The sequence below is a fragment of the Myzus persicae genome, unplaced genomic scaffold (assembly GCF_001856785.1).
Source record: "Myzus persicae strain clone G006 unplaced genomic scaffold, MPER_G0061.0, whole genome shotgun sequence".
In the NCBI taxonomy this organism is placed as follows: Eukaryota; Metazoa; Arthropoda; class Insecta; order Hemiptera; family Aphididae; genus Myzus; species Myzus persicae.
In genome coordinates, this window is record NW_019101024.1 from 1,030,304 (window position 1) to 1,054,319 (window position 24,016).

General features: G+C 26.7%; 1 protein-coding gene across 1 annotated transcript; it reads left to right on the forward strand.

Annotated features, from left to right (window-relative positions):
* The first annotated feature begins 19,423 nt into the window (after positions 1-19,423).
* Positions 19,424-21,164, forward strand: LOC111027360 (CTD nuclear envelope phosphatase 1 homolog). Its single transcript, XM_022305729.1, has 6 exons — positions 19,424-19,611; positions 19,750-19,944; positions 20,220-20,286; positions 20,355-20,545; positions 20,626-20,854; positions 20,928-21,164. The coding sequence occupies exons 2-6, from the start codon at positions 19,846-19,848 to the stop codon at positions 21,074-21,076; spliced, it is 735 nt and encodes a 244-aa protein (XP_022161421.1). The 5' UTR covers positions 19,424-19,611; positions 19,750-19,845; the 3' UTR covers positions 21,077-21,164.
* The last annotated feature ends 2,852 nt before the right edge of the window (positions 21,165-24,016 follow it).

Sequence of the window (24,016 nt, forward strand, 5' to 3'; positions counted from 1 at the left end):
CACTTCAATTAGGTTAGGTAATTTTTTTTTATTTATTTAATTTATATTATGTTTTTATCGGGTCACGGCACCATTTTTGTTTTAACCGTCTTGAACAGTTACCACTTACCGGGAATTGTGGGAGTAGTACGATTTCTAACAAGGGTATTTGGATGAGATAGTATGAGAAGATGGAAACTTTTATAATATAAATTATAATTTAGCTTCTTCGTACACTGACAGACATACTAAATTAAAAAATACATTACACGCCCAACAAAAATGTTGAAATGACATCACTCTATATGGAAAATGTTTCGTAAGTTTCGCAGTTAATATAATATTTTCCATTCTAACCAGGGGGTAGGTATTATTTTTCTAACTAAAAAAAAAACGTATTACGACTCACTCTATATTTGCATAAAAGTAGTGATAATTTTAGCCTACTTTTTTAATATTCCGTAGAAATGGTAGTCACAGATCAATAGTGATAACCAGGGCTCGGGACTTTATGTGCTTAAAATCTTAAAAATATGCCTATACATGTGCACCAAAAAAATATCAAAATATGCGCTTAAATATGCATCTATTTTTAATTAAAAAAGACGTTAAAAAAACATATCTTGTACATATTACTAAAAATGTATATTTTATACATACTATATTATAAAAAAATTGGATTTTTTAACACTCATCAGCAACTTCTTTACCTAACAATTAAAATTTTTACGTAATAAAAAATAATCATTTTATAATTATATTTTAGTTGTATCAGTTTGTGTAATCATTTGCTGGGTTCTTGTATTGAACATTTCCCTCCGTTTAATCATTTTCATATGTTTTACTGTCTGTATATTTTTTTGTATTACGCTAGATCACCGTTCATATTCTACTTTAATTGCACATACTTTGCAAAAAAAATTCTTCAGTCTGCGGAAAATACATTATCCCCTGATTCCAAAATGAAACTTCTCAACCGACTGATTTGTGCTTTTTTTTCTTTTGGCATATTATACCGCAAATACGAGTGCTAATAAATACAAAAAATAACCAATACAAATACGAGGGCTAATAAACACAAAAAATAACGAATACAAATACGAACATGACAACGATTGACGATACATTCACACGATAACGACCGTAGTCCGTCGATCACTTTATTGTACTGGCAAACAAAATAATACTATAAAAGACAGATTAAATAAAAATAATATCGTCCTCAGAGCTAAAAATAAAATGGGTTCCCCGTAACGCTGTTGATTATCGCCTTATCGGTATTATTGCCGACAAAGTCATGTAGATAAAATAAATTTATTAAAAAATTGATTTAAGAGTAAATAATCAAAAACTATTTTAAAATATGCAATAAAAATCAATAAATCTTAAAAATATGCATTTGTAGAAAAAAATTCCAAAATATGCAAACATATGCGCACAATAAACTTTTAAACTTTAACTCCAAACACCACAACATAAATTTGTACCGGATCAGATTTATTCTATTTACTTCCCGAACAAATATGCAAATGCATAAAGTCCCCAGCATTAGTGATGACTAATATGACTGATAAACTATATCATTATAGTTACAACTGAAGTGTACAGCCGTACAGGTAAGTGGACAACCATTCCCTAAATCAAAATTTACGGATAGCCTTTCTTCTAAATAGTATTTATCACAGAAAAAAATTAATATTTTTATTTTATAAAATTGTATCGATATTTATAGAAATAAAAACTAAAAAAGTAAAAAAAATTTATTCTACCAAAAATCGGGTTTGCGTAAAAATTCTTTTTTTACTGATTGTTTTGAAATAATAAATTTTCAATTTTCCTCTCAAAAGTATAAAAGTATTAACTGGATGCAATTTTCAATCAGAAACCACTCTCAAAGTTGAAAATCTAAGTTATTAGTCTACCACTATTTCTACCATTTGGAAAATATTGTATTCGAGGAATATTTCATTTGGGAAAACGGCTATTCGCGAAAAATACTGGTAAACCTAATGTACAACTTTTTTTTCTCGAATAAACGCATTATTTTGAATCTATATAATGTACAGTAAGTAAATGTGTAACAATATAAAGAGACTGGCACAAGGGCATATAATATGATGGGCGGGTGAATGTTGAACAGGCCGGTAGCCACACAAATTTTGAGGTGTGCTGAACAAATTTTTAGGGGTGGGGGCAATAAAATGCATAGGTACCTACTTAACCATAAGTCCATAACGTACAACATTTAATATTTGTGGGGGCAACGATTAGGTCCAGCCCTCCCCTAGCCTCTCGTGATCACAGGCCTGATAGGGAAGGCGTTCCACAGTACCTCCAGTTAGTAATTTGTAAGTGTTTGACTTAGCCATATTTTATACTTTTATAGTTTATTTGTTACTTAAGGCAGTTATGTGCGGCCACTTCACAATTTTGATAACATATTATAATTAATATAGTATTAAATGTCATCTGTTCGTCTCTACTAGGTATTATTATTATTATTCAATTAATATTATAATGATTTTTAATGTCCAATAGTTGACGAAAATATTTAAATACATGCACCAATAGATTTTAAAGAAGTTAAAAATGAATAAGTTTTTAATTCTGGTCTTTATGCATGCTTTAAAAAGTCTATTATTTAATTGTAACTACAGCTACTATTATATTTACATTTTCTCCTAGTTGGTATTTAATCTAAATAAGCCATTCATTTAAAAACCTCGCTTAAAGCCGGGCCAAGTCGACCGCGTTACGCGATAGGTACTTGGCTTCTCCTCGTAATATAGTATCCGTCTTTTTAACTAGTTTGGCATCACGAATTTGATTGTACATACAACGGCATAGCAATTTTGAGAACTCAACAGGTGAAATGAGTAGAACGTGAGCGCTGCAACAATTACTGTTGCGGATGAATAACACAATCCTCTATTTAAAAAATACTCTTACAAGTTACAATAAATATAGCGCCTATAAAACTATCACACTATTTTATCAACACTACAAGTCAATCAAAATATACGCATCACTCGTATTGTTTTTACTTTTGAATTTGTATAGGGACACAAGGCTCAACCTCTACAATGATCAAACAACAATGCATCCGAAATGATGACATACCGACCTCACAGCGTTACAATATTTTATTATATTATTATACACACATACCTATAATAGGCGTATTGTGTTTATGTGTTTAGTGTACAGACGAGTTTTGCGTAATAATCATAATTCATTTTCCTAACACGTTCTCGTTTAATTTATGTCGGGAAGAAACAGAGATAAACTGGCATGACTCGTTGAATTTAAAGAACTCCACCTGATGCGATCTTGTCCAAAAACGCTGCGGTTGACCCGTACGGGTTTTACGAAATTTCACATGACAATAATTTTATTTACTGTAAACTAGAGCACGACCGCAACATGTGTACGTTCGTCATTTTATACATTTCACTTAAGACATGTTGGAATAATAATTTGAACGACTATGTAGTAACTAGTATTATAGTATAACAGGGCTTGTATAATGTATTGTATACGATTATACGAATGCAAACAATATTTTATTGAATACTGAAATGATTATTTTTATCTATAGTCTAATATGGTGATAAAATACGCATGTGAAATAATAAAAAAAAGTAAATCATGTGTCGAATCGTCTTTGTTTTTTTTTTCATTCTTTAGATTGCCCTAAAACCTTGTATAATGGCTTATTAATGCGTGAACAACGAAATATTATTTACGGTAAAGAATTATAGTACCTATGTTGTTTACTTGCGAGTTTAAAAAAAAATAGTTTTTTTTTATTGCTTAAAGAAGATAGTAGTGGAATTATATATATTATATGCTTTTTGAAATGTATGTCATTTTTAAAAAGTCTTTCGAAACACTATTACATTGTGTACATATGCCCTATATAGATGTTCTAGGCACTAATATTAATTAAGTACCTACTTAATACTAAACAGTATTAATTTATTAAAATATTGGTTTTTTTTTAATGAAATATCACTGCACAAAAATCCATTGCAGGTTTACTATTTAATTGAATTTTAATTTATAATTAACATTGACGAGAATCTTCGATAACGGTGGTCGTATAATTATGTCAACATAATATTATTATAAATTATTATTATGAAACATCGAGAACGACGCTTGATTAAAACTAATCATATTCGAGTGTTCGGTATAGGTAGGCGACTTCTCATCATAGCGATTATGTTATAGTGTGAGAAAATAAACTGTAAGCATATATTAAATAAACAAATAAAAACAGTTACGTTAAGTGCTGTCTGAAACAACTCGACCGTTCGCTGACAATGCGAGTGAATAATATTATTATTACGTATATAATTAATAATTATATCGATGTTGTGCACCTTTATAATAAGCGCGATACGTCTGCAAATAATTAAAACATCAAACCGTTCTCCACGCTATGATAATGATGATAATATGAGGTCGTGTTATCGGACGTTCAGTATCTGCCGTCTTTCGAACATTATTGTGCCAGTACACGACGACTACCTAATCATTAAACAGCCAAACTGACGACGTCTTTGACGCCGATAAAATTACGTTTTAGTACATGTTGTAATTATTATTACACAACATTATCATCCCGCAAACTATGAACCATCGCGATCGTGGCAATAATTTTAATAAATTCACGATCGACACTATTATTGTGTTATGCGCGTGCGTGCGTTTAAATGTTCATACTAACACGCTATATATATTATGCCTATTAGAATATAATTAGATGATAACTACGCTTTGAGTACCTAAATAATTTACAAAATACCTGTGCATAATATTATTGACATATTACATTATAATAATATCATGTTAAAGGACTCACGACGACAACGTTAATAATATTCAATTATTGTTATTTGTTTTTTCCTTTGTTGTTAGACGATTTCCTGTCAACGCAAATGATCTATACTCGGAATAGATACCAAGTTGTAAAAAAGAAAAAAAACTTTCTCTAAGACATGAAATATGAACACACATTTTTTTATGTATATACTTATATTATGTTTCTCGGCTCTATACAAGTGTAACGCGTCTGCTGTCGTACATGCAACCAATCGCTGCTCCGAAAGAGAAACCGAAATTCATAAATCGCACAAAAGGTCTTGCGACCCAGTGTGTACGTGCTAACGCACGTGCTTGCTATGAATTATGTAACTGCTTAATACCACTTCGTTCCTTACCGCTGTAAGGATTAACACGTTTTCGTGCATTTTACATAAATATATAGGCAATAAACTTAGATACGTGGATATAAACTTATTTGTTTTAGCTATTCGACTAGCTTAAGCTGTTTATTCATACATAAACAGTAAAAAGAGCAAATAAAAACAAATGATGCATACCCATTCAAAACATTTTTAGTATTACATACCTGCTATATAGGATTGTTACAGGTGGGCTAAAATGAAAAGTCTAGGATAAAAATCTAAAGTTTTCGTTTCATTACGGAAAATTTCAATATAATAACATCATATTTTGTCATCAACAATGACGTAATATATCTTATTGATACAACTTAGACCATGTATTAATTATGAAGTGGTGACAGTTTAATTATGTTAAAACATTTTTATAGTTTCTTCACTTCTGTGTTTACAAAATTCAACACAAATCCTATTTGTTTTCAATCAAGGAAAAACTGATAAAGGTAAGTAACACCTGATTCATACCATCATTCAATTATCTAAACTATCGTCTATAAGTCATAATTTGTACAGTTGTACATTTGTCCTATACACATCCTACTTTACATAAATATTGAAATATTACAGTACCTATAAGAATTATAATAAAATAATATCAATTTATTATAATAATATAATACATTTTATAATGCAATATAAATTCAACCAAAGTATTAATACTACCTACCTATACCTATCATATATAGTGTATACTGCATACTGTACATTATAAATTATAAGCTTATAAGTTATTACTACCTATAACATAGTTTTCTATAATTTTAGAATGAAATTATTATTAAAATTATTTCTTCATTTCGCGGTTACTATTTCTTATTGTTTATAGCTAATCACGAATCTGCAACGAATTTTTTTATCAATATTTAGTAAATAAAAGTCTCCATATGATTATCATTATTATTATATTCTACACTATAAAGCTGTTCGCTACACTTTGATATACCGTATTTACAAATAATTAATGAAATTTTTATAGTTTTTACAATTATTGATACTGTCATGTTTAAACCCAATAGATAAATATATAATAATAATCAAAGTTCACACGTTATATTCAATTAGTGGCCAGATCGACTATCACAACCGGTTTTTACAAAGTTATGCAAAAGAGTTCATGCGCACGTCCTATGAACACTGACATGTACTAATTTTAAAATGATTAGCTGGAAAATTCTCATAACCTACACCATCTCATTAAAAAATTAACTTTATGTTTAGTCTTCACGTAGATAAAAGTATAATATGAGGTACAAAATAAAATAAATAATTTTAGATGGATCATGGGTAACTCTTAGTGTATGGTATCGCATATATTATACAAGAATTGAAATAATTTTTAGTTAATTTAATTCATTTTTAGTTATAGAATTATTATTATAGAACTGTATTTATTAAATAAGTATATGTTATGAAAACTATACACTTACAGTTTTGAGTAACTTACTTAAATTAAATAGCTACATAATATATTTAAATATTTCATTAAAAAATGTTTAAAAAAATATTGTTTTCTAATTCATATTAGTATTACACACCCGTGCAGTGCAAATTAGACAACAACAACAATCATTGGACTATTGGTGTAGTAATTAGAGATGAATATTTTTTTTAATTTATAAACGTCTAAATAAATTCATAGACCTTGAAATATCCATTAATAAATAATTGATTACTAAATAATAAATTCTAGGATAAAACAATTAGTAAATATGAAATCAGGATATTATTATAAGCTATCTAAATAAATAGTATTAAACTGTCATAACCTACCATAATTGGTGTCATTTAACTATAACAACACTATTTTTACGTATGACTCGCATAATATTGGTAGTCCCAAAACTTTCAACTTTCATCCTTAAACTTGAGTAAATATAATATAATGTTAATTTTAAATAAAATTTGTACATGTATTTATAACCATACTCACACTTTTGATTCTTTTTTAAACATTCAATAATCATATAGGTATTAGATATAAAGTGCACAGTATGTATAATATTTATATTACATATAGGTATACATTATACATACTGCATTTTTATTTATAACAACATCGTGACTGATCGATATTAGAAAAAAATATGTACGCTTACATCTAGTGTTTAATCGATTTTAAACGGAACGAAATCTCTAGGTTATTAATTTTAAGGATTATATTATATTATTTATTCATTATTTTTTAGGCTTTATAAGAACAGCAACAATTTCAATCAATAAGTAATGAATTTCTCAATGAATTATGCATTTTATGTATTTTAATTTAAAAACAAATTTCTTGACGCAAAGCAATGTATACAGTTCTACATTAAAAAAATGACGATATCAATAATTAATATAGCTCCAAACGATTATACCACGACTCCTATGCCTGTGCAGGTATTGATTTGGAAAATCCAAACGCCAGTTAAAAATATATACATATTATAGATATAAGAATAATTTTTAATTACCTAATGTAATAAATTAGACTAAATATACAGAGTTTAATTTAAACATAAGTAATACATAACCATTTAAACATCGTTATATTTTTATCTAACATTTAAGAACATTTTAGCAATACGCACGGCGTACGCAATGTACAATTATTATTATTATGTTTTAATACTTATGAAATAATAAATATACAATTATAATTAGGTAGGTTACTTATTCTTAAGTTAAATTCTAAAAACTAATGGATTGAGTTCAAGGATATGCATTTTATTAAATATAACATAATACTATATAGTTTTAATCAAATTTTTATATACTAATAGAAAACTACAAAACTAACTATATCCCTATAAATATAATTAGGTATATACTATAATATGTTTATTGCTCTAATACAATTTTTAATAACGCTTTTGAATTGAAAACCATTAGATTTGGAAATTATTAATTAAATTAAAAAAGATAAAGTCTCAAACTTGAATGTAAAACAAAATCATTTTACATTTAAATGCATTTACAAAAAAAAAATATAAAGTTTTTTTCTATTGCTATTAGATGAAAGTAGATTAATGTAATATGTGTAGTACAATGATAACGCTGTAACATCATATAATATATAATTATTTAATTTAATATAATAACTGATTAATAATGGAAGATGTTATAATAAACATTTAAAGCTGCAACAATAATGTACAGAGAAGTTTATTCGTATCTGTTTATAATATGTAAAATATAACGTAGTAGCAATAGAGAATTTCAGTGAATTTTAATTATTCATTTATACATACTTATTCTACATCATAGTCCACAAATATATTGAAATTTTAAATTTTAAAAATTGATAAGTTATAACAACAATATTTATATGTTTATAACAATTTTAGTTTCCAAACTGAATGGTTACAGGAAATCGCACTTCATTAAGACCGTACCTACTGACCTTTATTCTGGACTTTGACATTTTGTTCAAGGATGACATTTGAACTTTATAATTTCCAGACAGCAGACACCAATATATTATAATATAGGTGATAATGAATTGCACAATACTGCCATGGTGTCATCAACTATATCTATACAGTATAATTACAAAATTGGATAAAAATAATAACTTGGTAATAAATTAATATTCTTTTAAAATTGTTCAACAGTGTACTAGATTACTGATTATAGAATTCCTGATAGTAGGTAGTTATTATAAGATACGAAATATGAACGATTATGATAACCTACATGGATTTTAAATATGATCATTGTTTATGATGTTTATGGTTTTTTATGCCACTTTTATCAATGATTCATTAAAATAATTCTCAATACCTACCTTATATTGTTTAACACATAATCACTGCAGCAGGTCTTATCATTATTATATTGAGCAGGTAAACCCATATGATATACGATTTACCTACAAAGTTTACAACGAGGATTATGTTATTTAAAGTAGTTATAAGGTAATAAACTAATAACTCGTAGCGTTTACATTAATGTTGGAATTACTATATTTTCAGTTATTTAAAACAAAAATTGACCCACATAATATTTAGTCACTCTTTTAGGATAGGCGCAGAGGTCGATTTAAGGGAGTCAGAGTTGGTTTTTTTTCAAATATGACAATCATATTTTTGTCATAATTTCTCAAAAAATAAAAATCGATTAATTATTTAAGAATTAATTCAAATAGTACGTGTATGAGTTTAGAGCTATTTTTGGATTGCTTATCCGTTCCATGAACCTTCAATTTTTCAATTAATAATGAATTTACATAAATTCAAAGAGATTTTTTTCAAATTCATATAACTCGTTTTATAATAAAAACATGATAAAAAAAATCTACTCTCAAACACAGTTTATATTTTCTCCTACAAATTCAATAATAAATAAATTTGAAACAATATTGACTGTAAATAAACTGAATACAAATCTCTCGTGTGTCAGACAGACAATTTTAAAAACATATTTTATAAGTTGTATTTATATTAAAACTACAGATCAAGTCCTCAGTAGTCAGCTAACAAATGCATGTGCCGTGGGGAACGTCACCTAATTTTAAAATAGCAGTAATTATGATGTGGGTACTTTAAGTGTTGATATTCTTAAGAATCAAATTAAATAATAAATACGTACTTTTTCACCATTTTTTAGTGTAATACACTTGGTATCATCAAGTTGACTTCGCAGTTTAACTCTAGAATTAAACACAGTATTAAATATGTACATAACGCCTTACTTTGAGGAATAATTCGTACTGGAATATAGGGTTTCTTCACAAATTATGGCGGAAAACAAGATTTCAAACCAACAATAATAGGTACAGTGATTTGACTTATTTCACCAGGTTGTTCAATAATGTTCAATTTGTTCTACGCATGAAGAATACATAAAGAAAAAACTGTACTACCTACATAAAACGTTGCCCTTTTATTTCGATCACAAATACCTGCCTAATAATTCCAAATAAATACGTATCGCATATTTTTCCGTTCAGTATCAATTTTAACGTCAATCATCGTATTACATTGTTGTGGCAAACACTCGACGTATCCTGCAGGGTGTCATCTCGTGTAATTCGCTTCCCATGACGAGTTCTATTGTGGGCGTTCCGTCGTCAACCTATTGCCTATTATAGCTATGTTTATTATTAAGAGCATGGAATATTATATTTTATTATTATGATTTATTTATTTATTTTTTTTTTTTAGTCCAACAGTTACAATGGCCTCGAGTTTATTATTTCTCTTTTCTTTCTCAAACTCTTTAGCTGGCAGAAGAAAACCAATGACCTGCGACGGCCACGGATAATATGATATTTTTGTCTCCCAACACAACACATCATGGTCGATTATTTTTCACCTATCTACACCACAGATATCCCCCACCCCCGCCCTTGGTCCATATTTTGGCCCCAATACGTGACCGCCAGCTATGTGGTTATATATATATATAGGTATATATGTATATTATATTTATACACTTCTTTTGAGGTTTTTGAGTGACGGTGGTAGCAGTATAACATGCGTAACAATGGATTCACAGTATATTATACAGAGATACTGCATGTGAATGTGTGTACCTATGTGAAATCAATGTAGACGAAAACAAAAAACTTATTGGCGACTATTTCGACCGTAACCGTTTCAAAGACAATATTTATCGACCAATAGGATAAGAGAATGATTTGTATAATATTACAATACCATAACATTAAAATGACGAAAATGTACCAATATTTCAACATTTAACATCAATTGCATTAAGACGTACTTACCATGCAACCTAACCAAATAAGAACATTGTGAATGAACTTTTTTACTTTACTCGTAATTCGTATAAATACATATTATCGTTTATCATCCTCACTAACAGAAATTTTCATGATGATTATTTAACACGCTTTAAAAAATTACAATTCATCATAATATTTTGGTTGAAAATAATATATACAAATTAATTATTCGACTATCCGAAACATGAAGTGTTCACCACTTATAAATTGTTTATAATCTATCATGTTAGATTCTTCCGACCTAACTATAACCTAACTTAATTATTACCTAATATTATAAGACGCTATACATATTTATTTTTATTTTATTTAAATTTTAAATTAGTGAATTACATAGATCATACAGTACAACAAATATAAAAACTGTACATCATCATGTATATTTTTCAAAACTAAATTAAACAGTAAACTTTTCTTTGTTTTTAAGTTATTTTTTAAAAAAACCCGTAGTTATACACGATAAGTGTAATTCTTATGCCATATAAACGTCAACTACGTATTTATTTTAGATACTTTAATGTGGTTGCAAATAAATTGTTTTCACACGTTATATTAATGAACAGGTTTATTATAATTTATAACATTAACAGGTTGAGATAATTTTCACTTTTGATTTGCAGTATTTTTATGCAATCATTTTTGCTATATTCAATACGATTCTTTTGCTTTTTTATTATTTAAAAAAAAGTTACGATAATAATAAACATAATTAGGAATAGTTAGAATTTATAGTATTATTATTATATGTGTACTAATAGCTAAGTATTATAGAAATATACTTAAATGATACGATCCGTTCAATATAATTATACCAAGATATCTGATATTGTATATTTATATTATTATATTATTAACGTAAATTCGTTAAAAAACGTAACTGTATTAATTTAAATCATAAATGATAAACATTATATAATTGTTTTTGCTAACATAGATTATACACTTAAATAATATTTTTATTTTTCGAAATATTATCCATGCTTATTGACTTAAATCGTTTATAAATTACCTACAAGTATTGTGGGTGTATTTTAATAAAGATTCGAACACAAAATTAAACTAATAAATAACATCACGTTTACATATTACATTAAAATATTCACCTAAAAAATATAAAAAAACACAGACGCTATCAGCCACCGGGTATAATTTTTCATTGTAGCGTCTACTTAAATTTCCATTTAAAAGAAATCTTAATATAAAAAAACTTCAAAGACAGTAGTCTTAAGTACCTAACCTATCTAAACTGTATCATTCATTTTTGAACGATGCAGCACGCTTATAACTTATAAGAAATCAAAAAAAATCAAACACCTAATCCGGATCGGTCACGCCTTTTAACACGCCTAAATATATACTTTCACCCGAACCATGTTTATATACGAGCAATAATAACAAATAATATCTTTTTTTTCTACAACACAAGTTAATACTAATTTATATCCTACAATTATTATGGCGACGACAACAATGTACTTTTTAAGTCACGACTCGCGACATTGTTTTAAAAAAGAAACATCTACAATTATATTCATAATGATAATACCTAGGTAGGTACATAATATACTGTACCATAAACAAAATGATTTTGATTAAATGTGTATATAAAATCAGATAACTATTATCAGTATTATCATTTATCTGTAATATTTATAAGTTATGAATTAAAATAATTAAATAATTGCGTTAAATTTAGGGTTTTAGATTAGTACATACCTACTTACAGTATACTTTTTTTCTAATACAACCATTAAGTATATAATTTAATAAATTATATAATACAACATTTTTAATAAATTTTTTTCATCTATATCAACTTGGCCCACATAGTTAAAAATATACAGTGAACAAATTGACCGACAATTGCAATAATACTTAATGTGGACTTTTTTAAAAAATTTTTATCAAATAGAAACGATTATGTTTTATACAGTATTTTAAATTTGTACAATATTTTTTTAATATTTACACTTAAATTGTGTCAAAATACTTGACACCAACGTTAAGCTTATACTCCAATATAATTAAAATAACGCAATCATTTTTTATGTGTACTCATGCAATTATATATTACATAGACAAATATGTTTGTAATATTTGATATTTCTTTACGTTATTTAAAAGTTATACAAATATGATTAAAAAATAAAACACTCAAAATGTAAACTACATAGGTACGTTATAATTGCCTATTAATAATTCAATTATGGATCATGGATGTTTCCACGTAATATAAAAAATCAGTTGTGATTAATTAATAACTACAGATAGAAGATAATATTTTAATTAATAATTATTAAAAATATTTTGTTTGTAGATTTTTTACATAAATTTAAACAGAAGAGATAGTAATATCGCTACCTATTTAATTTAGACAAAAAAAAACAGGTAAGTGGATAACGCTCTGTTGTACTCAAATGTGTCTAGAAAAGTCACTGTACTAGATGTGTTAAATATAGGAATTCATTGATGAAAAAATCATTGTATATGAAAAACTATTTTAAGCAAGGACTGTGTGTCAGCCTATAATATAACTAAGTGTATATTTTATGATATCATTATTTATTGTGATTAAAGTAATTTATTTTACTATTAGTCATTAGAACTACAGCAGGTTAAATTAATTTTTACCGAAATAATTGCATTTGAAAATGTCATTGTGTATGTGAAACATGATAATATTTTAAAAGTTTTGAATACCTTTCGGGGAATAATATTCTTAAATTACAAAAAAACAACTAAAATTATTATTCTTTGTCTTATTTTATTACCTAATTCCATCCAATTTGAATGTCTACCTATAAAAAAACTGTTTATACATTATTTTTAATTTTTGGTTGCAGTATGATCACATCAGTATGAACCTTGTTTTACAAATTTAAAAATGTTATAACTTTTTATACGATACTGTAGATAACTGATAACTGTAGTTGAAAATCGAAGTATTATTTCGACAATTATCAAGTGAATAGATAGATACTAATAAAAATTTACGGAGTTGTCTGTTTGGATACAAACAAAACGAAAAAAATACCAACATGGAATAAAATTAGTTATGTGGTCCAGAAACCATCAGGAGCTAAATATTCTTCATCTACCGTGAAAGAATGCTACTTTGTCAAGGAAAGAAAGAACTGCTGACTAACCGAAATTAAACAACGAACATACAAAACCGTGCGTGGAAAACAGATAACATGCACTGGTGACTATTTCCCAGGAGAAAAAGAAAAATGTCCATCCTATAACTTTTTTTTATTAAATGGTTTAAAATATTTTATCTTAGCAGGTATTATACTATTATATGATTGCGAAGTTAGAACAAAGTAAGGATAAATGCTATCGATGTGATAATTATTTAATTAATTAATATTTTACGTTTCGACTAAACTACCGACGAATAATCTTCAATGTAATTGATTTAATGACATTGACCCTTATTTAAAATATTATATAAATCAAGAAAATATTATTTATAGATAATTGTGAGTAAAATTCAAGTTTACAATCAATTAAATAAAATATTATGAATTACATGCTGTATCTGTTTTAGACACTATTTTAGTTAAATTAACTTAAACTAAGTTGGTGCCCACTAAAACTATTATAGTAAGTGATAAACATCCATAATATGTAATATAGCTTATGCACAGATTGTTTTGCACAATATTTACTTTACATTTCAAAAGGCATAATAGGTATCTGATATAGGTATATTTATATAAGCACATTATATACATTATACATATTATAATAAATGAATCTTATAGCCACAGTATATATTGAAATGGGTACCTACCTGCAGTTAGTACCTATATATTTACAGTATAGATGAAGGATTACAAAGATAAAGGTGGGTATTATGTTAAAATGATTTCTTAAAGAATGCATTTGTGTGAAGATGCAAGTCCACGCCCTTGACGATGACCAATAGTCATGTGTGTGGTGGGAGGGGGTTCGCTGTAATGAGCACGTGAGCCCGACACATTCGTCCTCGCATGAACGTGCCCCCGCGATTTACATATAACTGGTGACATTTTAACCTCAGCCAAGAGCATAATAATAAAACGCAACCATTTATGGAAACCTGGCAAACAGCATACAGACTCTTGTGCGTTCTATGCTTCTTTGCCGGCCCGTTAATAAGCCGCAGGTCAGCTCTGGGGGCCTGGGGGTCTTTTGTTTTCAATGCTATCCGATTGTGTATTGGCTACTTGTATTACTCATGTATATGTATTCACAATAATAATAAAAGCAACTGTTTTCAGCACTAAATGCATTTGAAAAGAATAGTTCTTTACTGGCAAAGTGATAACCTTAGGAATTTTGGATTCAGTGCGGCTTGTCTTGTATTGTAATATTGTAACGAATTGATAGATGCATTTTTAACCAAATATTTGTGTGCTTAAGCAAAAATAATACCAAAACACAGTCTACATCACAGACAAGGTATTCAACACTTGATTCGTAAAAAATGTTATAAAATATCTTAACAAAAATTCAAATAATATTACCATAACTCCGTATAATAATGTAATCTATAATATGTTTGCATGCCATAAATCACTAGTATTTCAATTACTATGGATTTCATTATAAAATATGAATTATATAAGTATTTTATTTTAAATTATTATATTTCTTAAAAATAAGATACATATAAATAAAGACGTTATATATAAAAAAATAAATACCAATAAAATTCCCATTAGAATATTCTACAATTGTATATTAGTATTCAGACCACTGACATAGCAGTTAGGTATAACCCCAGGTTTTAAAACGATTACCATAACAAACCCAAAGTTCTGATTTATGGTTCTAAATGAAATCGTCACCAATTGTATATACAAATACCTACAAAACGCACTAAGAAAGAAAACTCCGCAATATCTTCTGGGTAAAAAAATATAAATGAATAGTGCAGGATACCACTTCTATGCACCCAGAGATTCACAACAATAATAAATTACATCAGCTGTTGAATGGTAAAGGTGCATTATGTATCTCCCTTTGAAGATTTTTTCGTCTTTGTTTATTTTTTTTCATTTGTATGGTTGACGGTGATGTTGCTTTCCTGCTTCTTTTTCCCTAACCTAATGACCGTCGATTATGGTCATTGTGTGATTTATTACTATTATTCTTCACCTGGGTATTGTATGACCTTTTCAGTTACAATCGTCATGGCTGTCAAGAGTACTCTTGCAAGTACTACTAGAGCAACCAATATAGAAACCAAAAATTATTTGTTTGCTGTTAAATTAATTATTATAATAATATCATTATATATAACCTGAAATTAAATTATGTAATACGCATTGTGAGTATGTATTTATTTACTTAGTTCTAATTCTATGAGATTAAATTCATCTTACTCAATACAAAAAATATATGCATTAAAATCATGTTAGGTAAAAATATTTATAATTCTTATTTAGTAATATAAAAGAGCTCTCAAAAATAAGTTACAGTTGAAATTATTTGACTCGTTATTTCATTATTATTACTTTAATATAATATTATAGGTACACTTACAATATACAAACTTAAAGGTTAAGACATCAATACATTATTAAAACCGTCAAATCGATAGTATAGATAAAATACGTAGGAATTACAGACCTCCCGTATTTTATGAAATGTCCCATTTATATCATAGGTACTCTGGTTTTTGTTTCAATATAGTAATAATTTACTGGTTACCACCTAAATCATATAGGTAATACTACTCGTATTTACCAACGGTTTGGTTTCTAGTGTTTGCACAGTAAATTATAAAAGTATATTATGTAAACCAAAAAAACCAAAAAAAAAATATATTTAATTATCCTTTAAAACGTTATTAGAAAATTTAATATACGTATTTATTTTTTAATCTCTGAAGACCATGTATGATATTTATTTTCTACATTTTAAAAGTAATAGAAGTTTTAATTTGCATAAAAACAGTTGAAGCAGTGTTGAAAGTAAAAATTTTTTCTCCACAAAATATAGCTGGAGTTTTATAATTTTTATAGGGAATTCCATTGTTATTTAAATACATCTAAAGACATCGATTCTTCCAAAAATCTTACAATACACCATCAACAGCAACAATCTATTAGTTATTTTTATGAATATAAAAATTTCTTTTTATAAGTTTATTTAAAATCCTTAACACGCAGTATAATTAGTAAATTTGATAAACTATTTATATTATATTAAGTTTTTTTAGTTTAGACATTTTATATTTATGAGTCTATAATTTTAAAATATTTCTTTTAGGTATGTACTTAAACCTATTGTCAATCTACTAATTTATTGTACAATGTTATATAATTTCAAGAATTCTTAGGTACCTACATATTTCTATATATTTACTTTATAACTTTGCTCATATTGGCTGTTAGTTATTACCGCAAAAAACTACCTAGCTATTGTTCATTATTTTTTGTAATATAATATTTATTATTTAAATGTTCCTGTGCCATATAAACTTATCAATTTTAGCCAAGTGGGTCACTATAATATGCGTTAAATTTGAATTCAATGATACAAAATGATATAAAATCATTTTATACGAAAAACGATACTGAGCGGAGTTGGTCTGTCAGCCTATATCACTGCGAGTACCTATATTTTATGATATTATTGCTATTAAAGTAATTTATTTTACTATTAGACATTATAATAGTAATAAAATAGGTTGAATAAATTTTTCCGAAAAAATGCATTTGAAAATTTTATTGTGTATATAAAATACAATAATATATAATTTAAAAGTTTCAAGTACCTGCAATAACAATTTGAAATTACAATAAAATAACTAAAATCGTTTTTCCTAGCCTAACCTTAAATATCTAATTTAATTTTAAGGTAATAAATAATATTAAGATCTCTAATATTTCTTAACTGCCATTATAATAACTTATCAGGAACTCTGTATTACAATTTCAAATATTTCAATCAAACGAAAAATATTTGATTGACATTTATAAAAGAAAAAACTAAAAAAAATTGAAAATGTCTATAAACGGCTCAAAACAAGTTAAAATATTTTAAACATTTTATGTCGTATTTGAAATAATAAAAGAAATATTTGATAAAAATTAGTACCTACGGTTAAAAGTTTTTGAATTGCAACAAAATAAGAAAACAGTTTTATAAGATATTTTCAATTTACGGGTGAATATCCAATGTTTAAGTTCAGATGCTCATAACAAATTATTATGGTTTTCGATCAACAATTCTATTGATTTTCACTAACAGCAACTTATGAGAAACGTTGTGTTAAATTTTTAAGTTTTTATAAAAAATAATATTTTAAAAACTAATCAAAATAAAAAATTTTATAATTCTATGAATATTTCAAAAATAGTCGAAATATTTTATGGTGTATAAAACATGCTAATTTAAGCATTCGGTGAACATTGTATGTATCTAAGGTTATTTTTTCTTAGAGTTACACCAAAATATAAAAATCAATGTATCTACCTCATAAATTGTTTATTGCCCAGCTCTGATATCCGAACGTCTAGTCTCTTAGATCTTTTAACTGTCCCTTTAATCTCCACTCCATTCACAATACTAATTGCATCTTCACTATTAAAAGCATAATTCAATTTATTTTGGATGCAGGCTTCATTATTTAATATCTATGTTCTTTAATTAATTTTAAATGTACTTTTTATTATAATTATTGAGCTATATTAGTGTTTACTTGAAGATATAATATAAAAATAAAAAATAAAGACATCCTTTCTTCCTACATTTTTTTTTGTTTTAAAAATGATTATTAATTTTTTACTTTTAACCCCTCAAAGTACCAACACGGTTTACTTTTCGAAGCATTTTTACTGCGCCAGCCCCAAAGGTGATTGACGGACACAAAAAAAACACATCTTGTAAAATCAATACTTCGCTCTGCTCAGAATCTTAAAGTTATTTGATAAGGTTCAACAATTATTGTAATGCATAATTATTATGGTAGCTACGTTATATTGCAGCTCCATCAAGTGAACTTGGCCCTTTTCGCCAAATTTCATTTCAAATATTAATCGATAAAACTGCTGCATGGGAAAAAATATAAAAATTACTTTTGAAAATTATTGTCCAATATCTCAGGGTGAAGACAACCATAGCACACCAAAAATAATTGAAAATTACCCGAGGACTGATTTACAAGTGAAACACTACCAGACTCATGACTCTGACACACGCATGTATTCCGTCCACAAATTCTATTTGACAACAATCATACAACACATTTAATAACAATCGAGTTGAGATATTTGTAGTCATATCGCCATGCCGGTTTTTTAATATTATTTATTGTGTTTGACGCAGATCCTCAAAAGAAACGCCAATAGGCAACACATAATACAGATGAGAAACGTATTCGCCACCGCATCAAACGATCGTCTTACAATCTCTTTGGCCGTCATGGCGCGAGGCCTTATCATGTTTTGTTGTTGTTTGTAAAAGATTGATTACAGATGAAAAAGAAGTAGGAAATTAATATTGTTTCACAGTTATTTTTCAGTTTTCAATTTGATCTCGTTATTAATTTTGTTTGTAATTTAATCTTTCTATTGAACAATTGTATACAAGTTTCTGTTTTTACTTGATCGAAATCAATCTTCCTTTGCCATCTTAGTTCGAAATATCATGTTGAAAACAGTACGTACATCTTGACATTTAGAAAGGCATTACTGAACTAGTAAATTAGTTTACATTTGTCTTTATTTATTTATCTCCAAAAAGCAAGTATAAATATTCAGTGTATTCAATTACAATTTTGTTTAAATCGATTTCCAGGCATCATAAATTTCCATATTTTATATCAGTATACAATGTATACCGGTCAAACTGTTTAAGAGTTATGAGTCATTTGTTATAAGATTTACAATTCAAATGTTGAAAGTCATACAGATGGGCATTCAAGCTTTCATGGTGTTAGCCTCGAAGGTGTGGGCCTGTATATGCTTCCTAATAAAACGGCAAATAAAAACTGTAAGTTTTAAAATTTAAATATTTGTTTGATCTGTAAATTATTACGATTATAGTTTTTACTATAAATTAAATATTGTGTATGGGAACCTACTTTTCTCATTAAACGTTTATTGTTGTAACTGTTTATTTATTATTAATATAAGTACTACCTAATTTATTTAGTGTATTTAAAACTAAATAAACCCTGATGATTTTATTTAGTGAATGTTTTCTATCTTACAAATACATACTCATAGGTTTAAAAAGAAATTTTAAACTGGACATTTTAATTACAGGTTCGCCAATATCAACCTGTTAAATATGGAGTATTTCCTCTATTACCATTGTCCAGACATAGAATAAGTATGTTACAAGTTATTTATACAAAATTAAATGTCATTAAGGCAAGTATAACAATTTATTTTTCATAGGTATGGTAAAGCGGAAAGTTTTGGTGCTAGATTTAGATGAGACATTAATACATTCACACCATGAAGGTGTCTTACGTCATCCGTCCAAACCAGAAATGCCACCAGATTTTATTTTAAAAGTTACCATTGAGAGGCACCCAGTAAGATTTTATGTTCATAAGAGGCCGCATGTTGATTTTTTCTTGGACGTTGTAAGTTTTAAAAATACTTGAATATGCATTAAATACTTTTAAGTACTAAATTTCAAACTTCTGAATGTTGCAAAATGTAGGTCTCTAAGTGGTATGAGCTGGTAGTCTTTACAGCTAGTATGCAAATTTATGGTGCTGCAGTCGCTGATAAATTAGACAATCGAAGGGGAATATTAAGAAGACGATTCTATAGACAACATTGTACGCCTGAGATGGGTTCTTATACTAAAGATTTGACATCAGTTTCTAGCGATTTATCGAGAGTCTTTATACTCGACAATTCACCAGCAGCCTACAGAGCATTTCCTGGTAATTAAAACAATTTAATTTGTTTTTAAAAATGTTATTATAAATAAAAATATTTATGTTTTACATTTTTCAGACAATGCAATACCAATTAAATCATGGTTTTCAGATACTTCAGATACAGCATTGTTAAACCTTTTACCAATGTTGGATGCATTACGGTTTACAGATGATGTACGTAGTGTATTAAGTAGAAATTTACACAATCATAATTTATGGCAATGATCTGTTCAATAAACCTTGTTGAATTTCTTATTAAATAATATTTTTGACTGTTTCAATAATATAATGAGAATATACTAACTAACTTAACTGACTTAAAGCGCAAATAATTAATTTATATTAGTATAAAAATAAAAAAAAAGGTAATACCTTCTATTTCAACAGCAATACATCAATGTTCATTTTTTTTATTTTATATCCATGTGTTGTGAATTAAATATTAAATATTAATTAAATATTTATATAATTTAAAACAAACTTGTTATTTTATAAAACATATTTGAGTCTATAGGCTAGTTTATATTGATTATTATTATGTTTTTTTTTCCACTAGGTAAATAAAAAAAAGTATCTATTGTAAGGTTCTAGTCGCTGTTATCTGTAATATGTACTTTACAATACTAATAATAATAAGTAGAGTGAAGTATACAGCATTATAAGTACTAAGCTGTATGGTACCTATAATTAGTTCATTTTAATTTTTCACTAATATACAAATTCATAAACTATCATCATTAATGTGAAATATATGTATTCACTTTATTTTAATCAAAATTGTAGATTACATTCTAATTTCTACACAATATTTGTGGCAATTTATTGTTGATTACATTGGTTAATTTTTCGAATTCTGACGCATATCTTATAGTATTAAAATGAAAACATATTTTGTAAATGCACACTTTGAAAAAATATATTTTTATTGTTGATATTCAATAACCTAGAATAAAGTTGTAACTTAAAAATTTTAAGTCATTTTTGTTAGTTTTTATACAAGAAGAAATAATTTAGGTTTAACTTTTCTTGTTTCAATGTAATTTTTTAAGTGTACATTCATTATATTATCATCAAATAACTTCCATACGCAGGTATTAATGAAACGATATATAAATATTATTTATGGTTACAATTATTGTACTCATCAATCATGGCACCTAGCCAATAAAAAATGAGTTAAACTTTTTCTGGAAACTAAAATTTAAAAAAAAATATTTCAATTGTAAGCATTTAATAAAAAATAAATATATGTACTAACTGCTGAGATGTTAAAAATAACCTAACTTTATAATAATATAATATGTCAATAAATAATAATTTTAATTTATTTGCATTGGATTTACTATTTAGTGAATAGACTTATTTAATTTATTATTTAGTTGAGTGCTTAATGTGTGTCCCCAAAAATAGTTGTGAAATATGTCTGCTTAATGTGATAAATATTAAGACAATTCTTATGTATAAACACACATGTAATTTATGTATAAACACATAATTTTAAAAGTATGTCCAAGAATTAATATAATAATTGTCATTTAGTACTTAATGTAAAGTCTATGCCACCAAACTGTGATGTAAATATAGATGATCTTATTTGGTTTTTATAATTTATGTACATATATTTGTATAAATTATAGTAACCAATAATCTAAGAATACAGTTTTATGGTTTTAAAAAAATTATTCACATTACTTTCCAATGTTGTAATTTGTATAATATTATGTTTTAATGTTTTCCAAATTATTGTCAGCAATTCTCCAATTTTTGTCTCCTTAATATTTAATACATTTTGGACCATTCATTATTGTGATAACAGCAAAATATTTGTATATATTATGCAAGTTATTTAAATATAATATACAGTTAAATCAACTATTTTAAATAATGTTTATCAGGTGATAATTTTGTGGCAAACTATTATTATAAAAAATGAACAAACCGATATTGATAAAATGATTAATTATTAATTTAAAAATCTGCATATATTGTTTAATTTATTATAATAAAGTTCTGTAATTTGTACGAACTAAAAAATATGTTTTAAAAATAAATTGATACAAGTTGTAATCTACTTTAATGAAATTAATAATTTGCAAATGTTTTCTGTTAACTTTTGTTTGTATTCAATCCACTGGGTATTTTTTAACATTAGCATGAACACAAAAACTGTAACATGTCTTCAATGAAATACAATTAATTATGTGTTTATAATTAAATATTAAAATATGTTTTTAATTTTAGATTCTGAGTGAAGTGAAAATTTCTTGGTTTTTATTGAATTTACTTTTTTTTAGCAAGAATGATTGAGAATGATTATGGGAACAAAATTATATTAGGTCTCTTAAGATTCTTAATTAATACTACTATTAATACTCTAATAATCTCTTAAAGCTTATTCCAACAATCAGCTTAAATCCAGAAAAAAACCTAAATATTTCTATATTTTAGGTCGGGCGACCAGGTTATTGCAGTGGTTTATGGCAGTTGTACCTAACCGCCCAAAGTCTATGAAAATCATAGATAATATTCTAATATTATAGTATTAAATATTAATGTATTATACTACTATATTACGTTTTGGTAATTTTTAACTATTTAACTATCATTTAGCATTTTTTGGTGTGAGATCTTGTCTCGTTAGGATTCATGTAGACATGTAGGTGCCGAGCATTCTTAACTCGAATAATTCTAAAGTATTTGATTTTTAAATAGGCATCAAATAGATGAATTATGCCACGTTGATCAACAAACATTGTCTTACAAATAACTTATTTGAATAAGTTAAAATGTATCACTTAGGTAAGTTTAACAAAACAATAATATTATTATGTCTATAAATAGAAAATAACTTTCATAAAAAAATTATTCACTGGCTTTTAGGCATTTTTATTAATAAAAAAAATAATACACTACTCCACTATATTACTGCGAAATATCGGTTAAGTGGCTAAACGCTAAATCAAATGTATAATGTTTACATTTTATTAATTTATAATTATGGACGTTTATATTTATTATTTTATATTATGTGTGTAGTGTGTGTTATAAAAATAAACGGTGACGACGAATTGATCTATCGCGTACACTTAAAATGTATATCTGCTTTTTACACAATTTAAGCTGTATAATTATGAATTATTATTAATAATCATATTGAAAGATTGC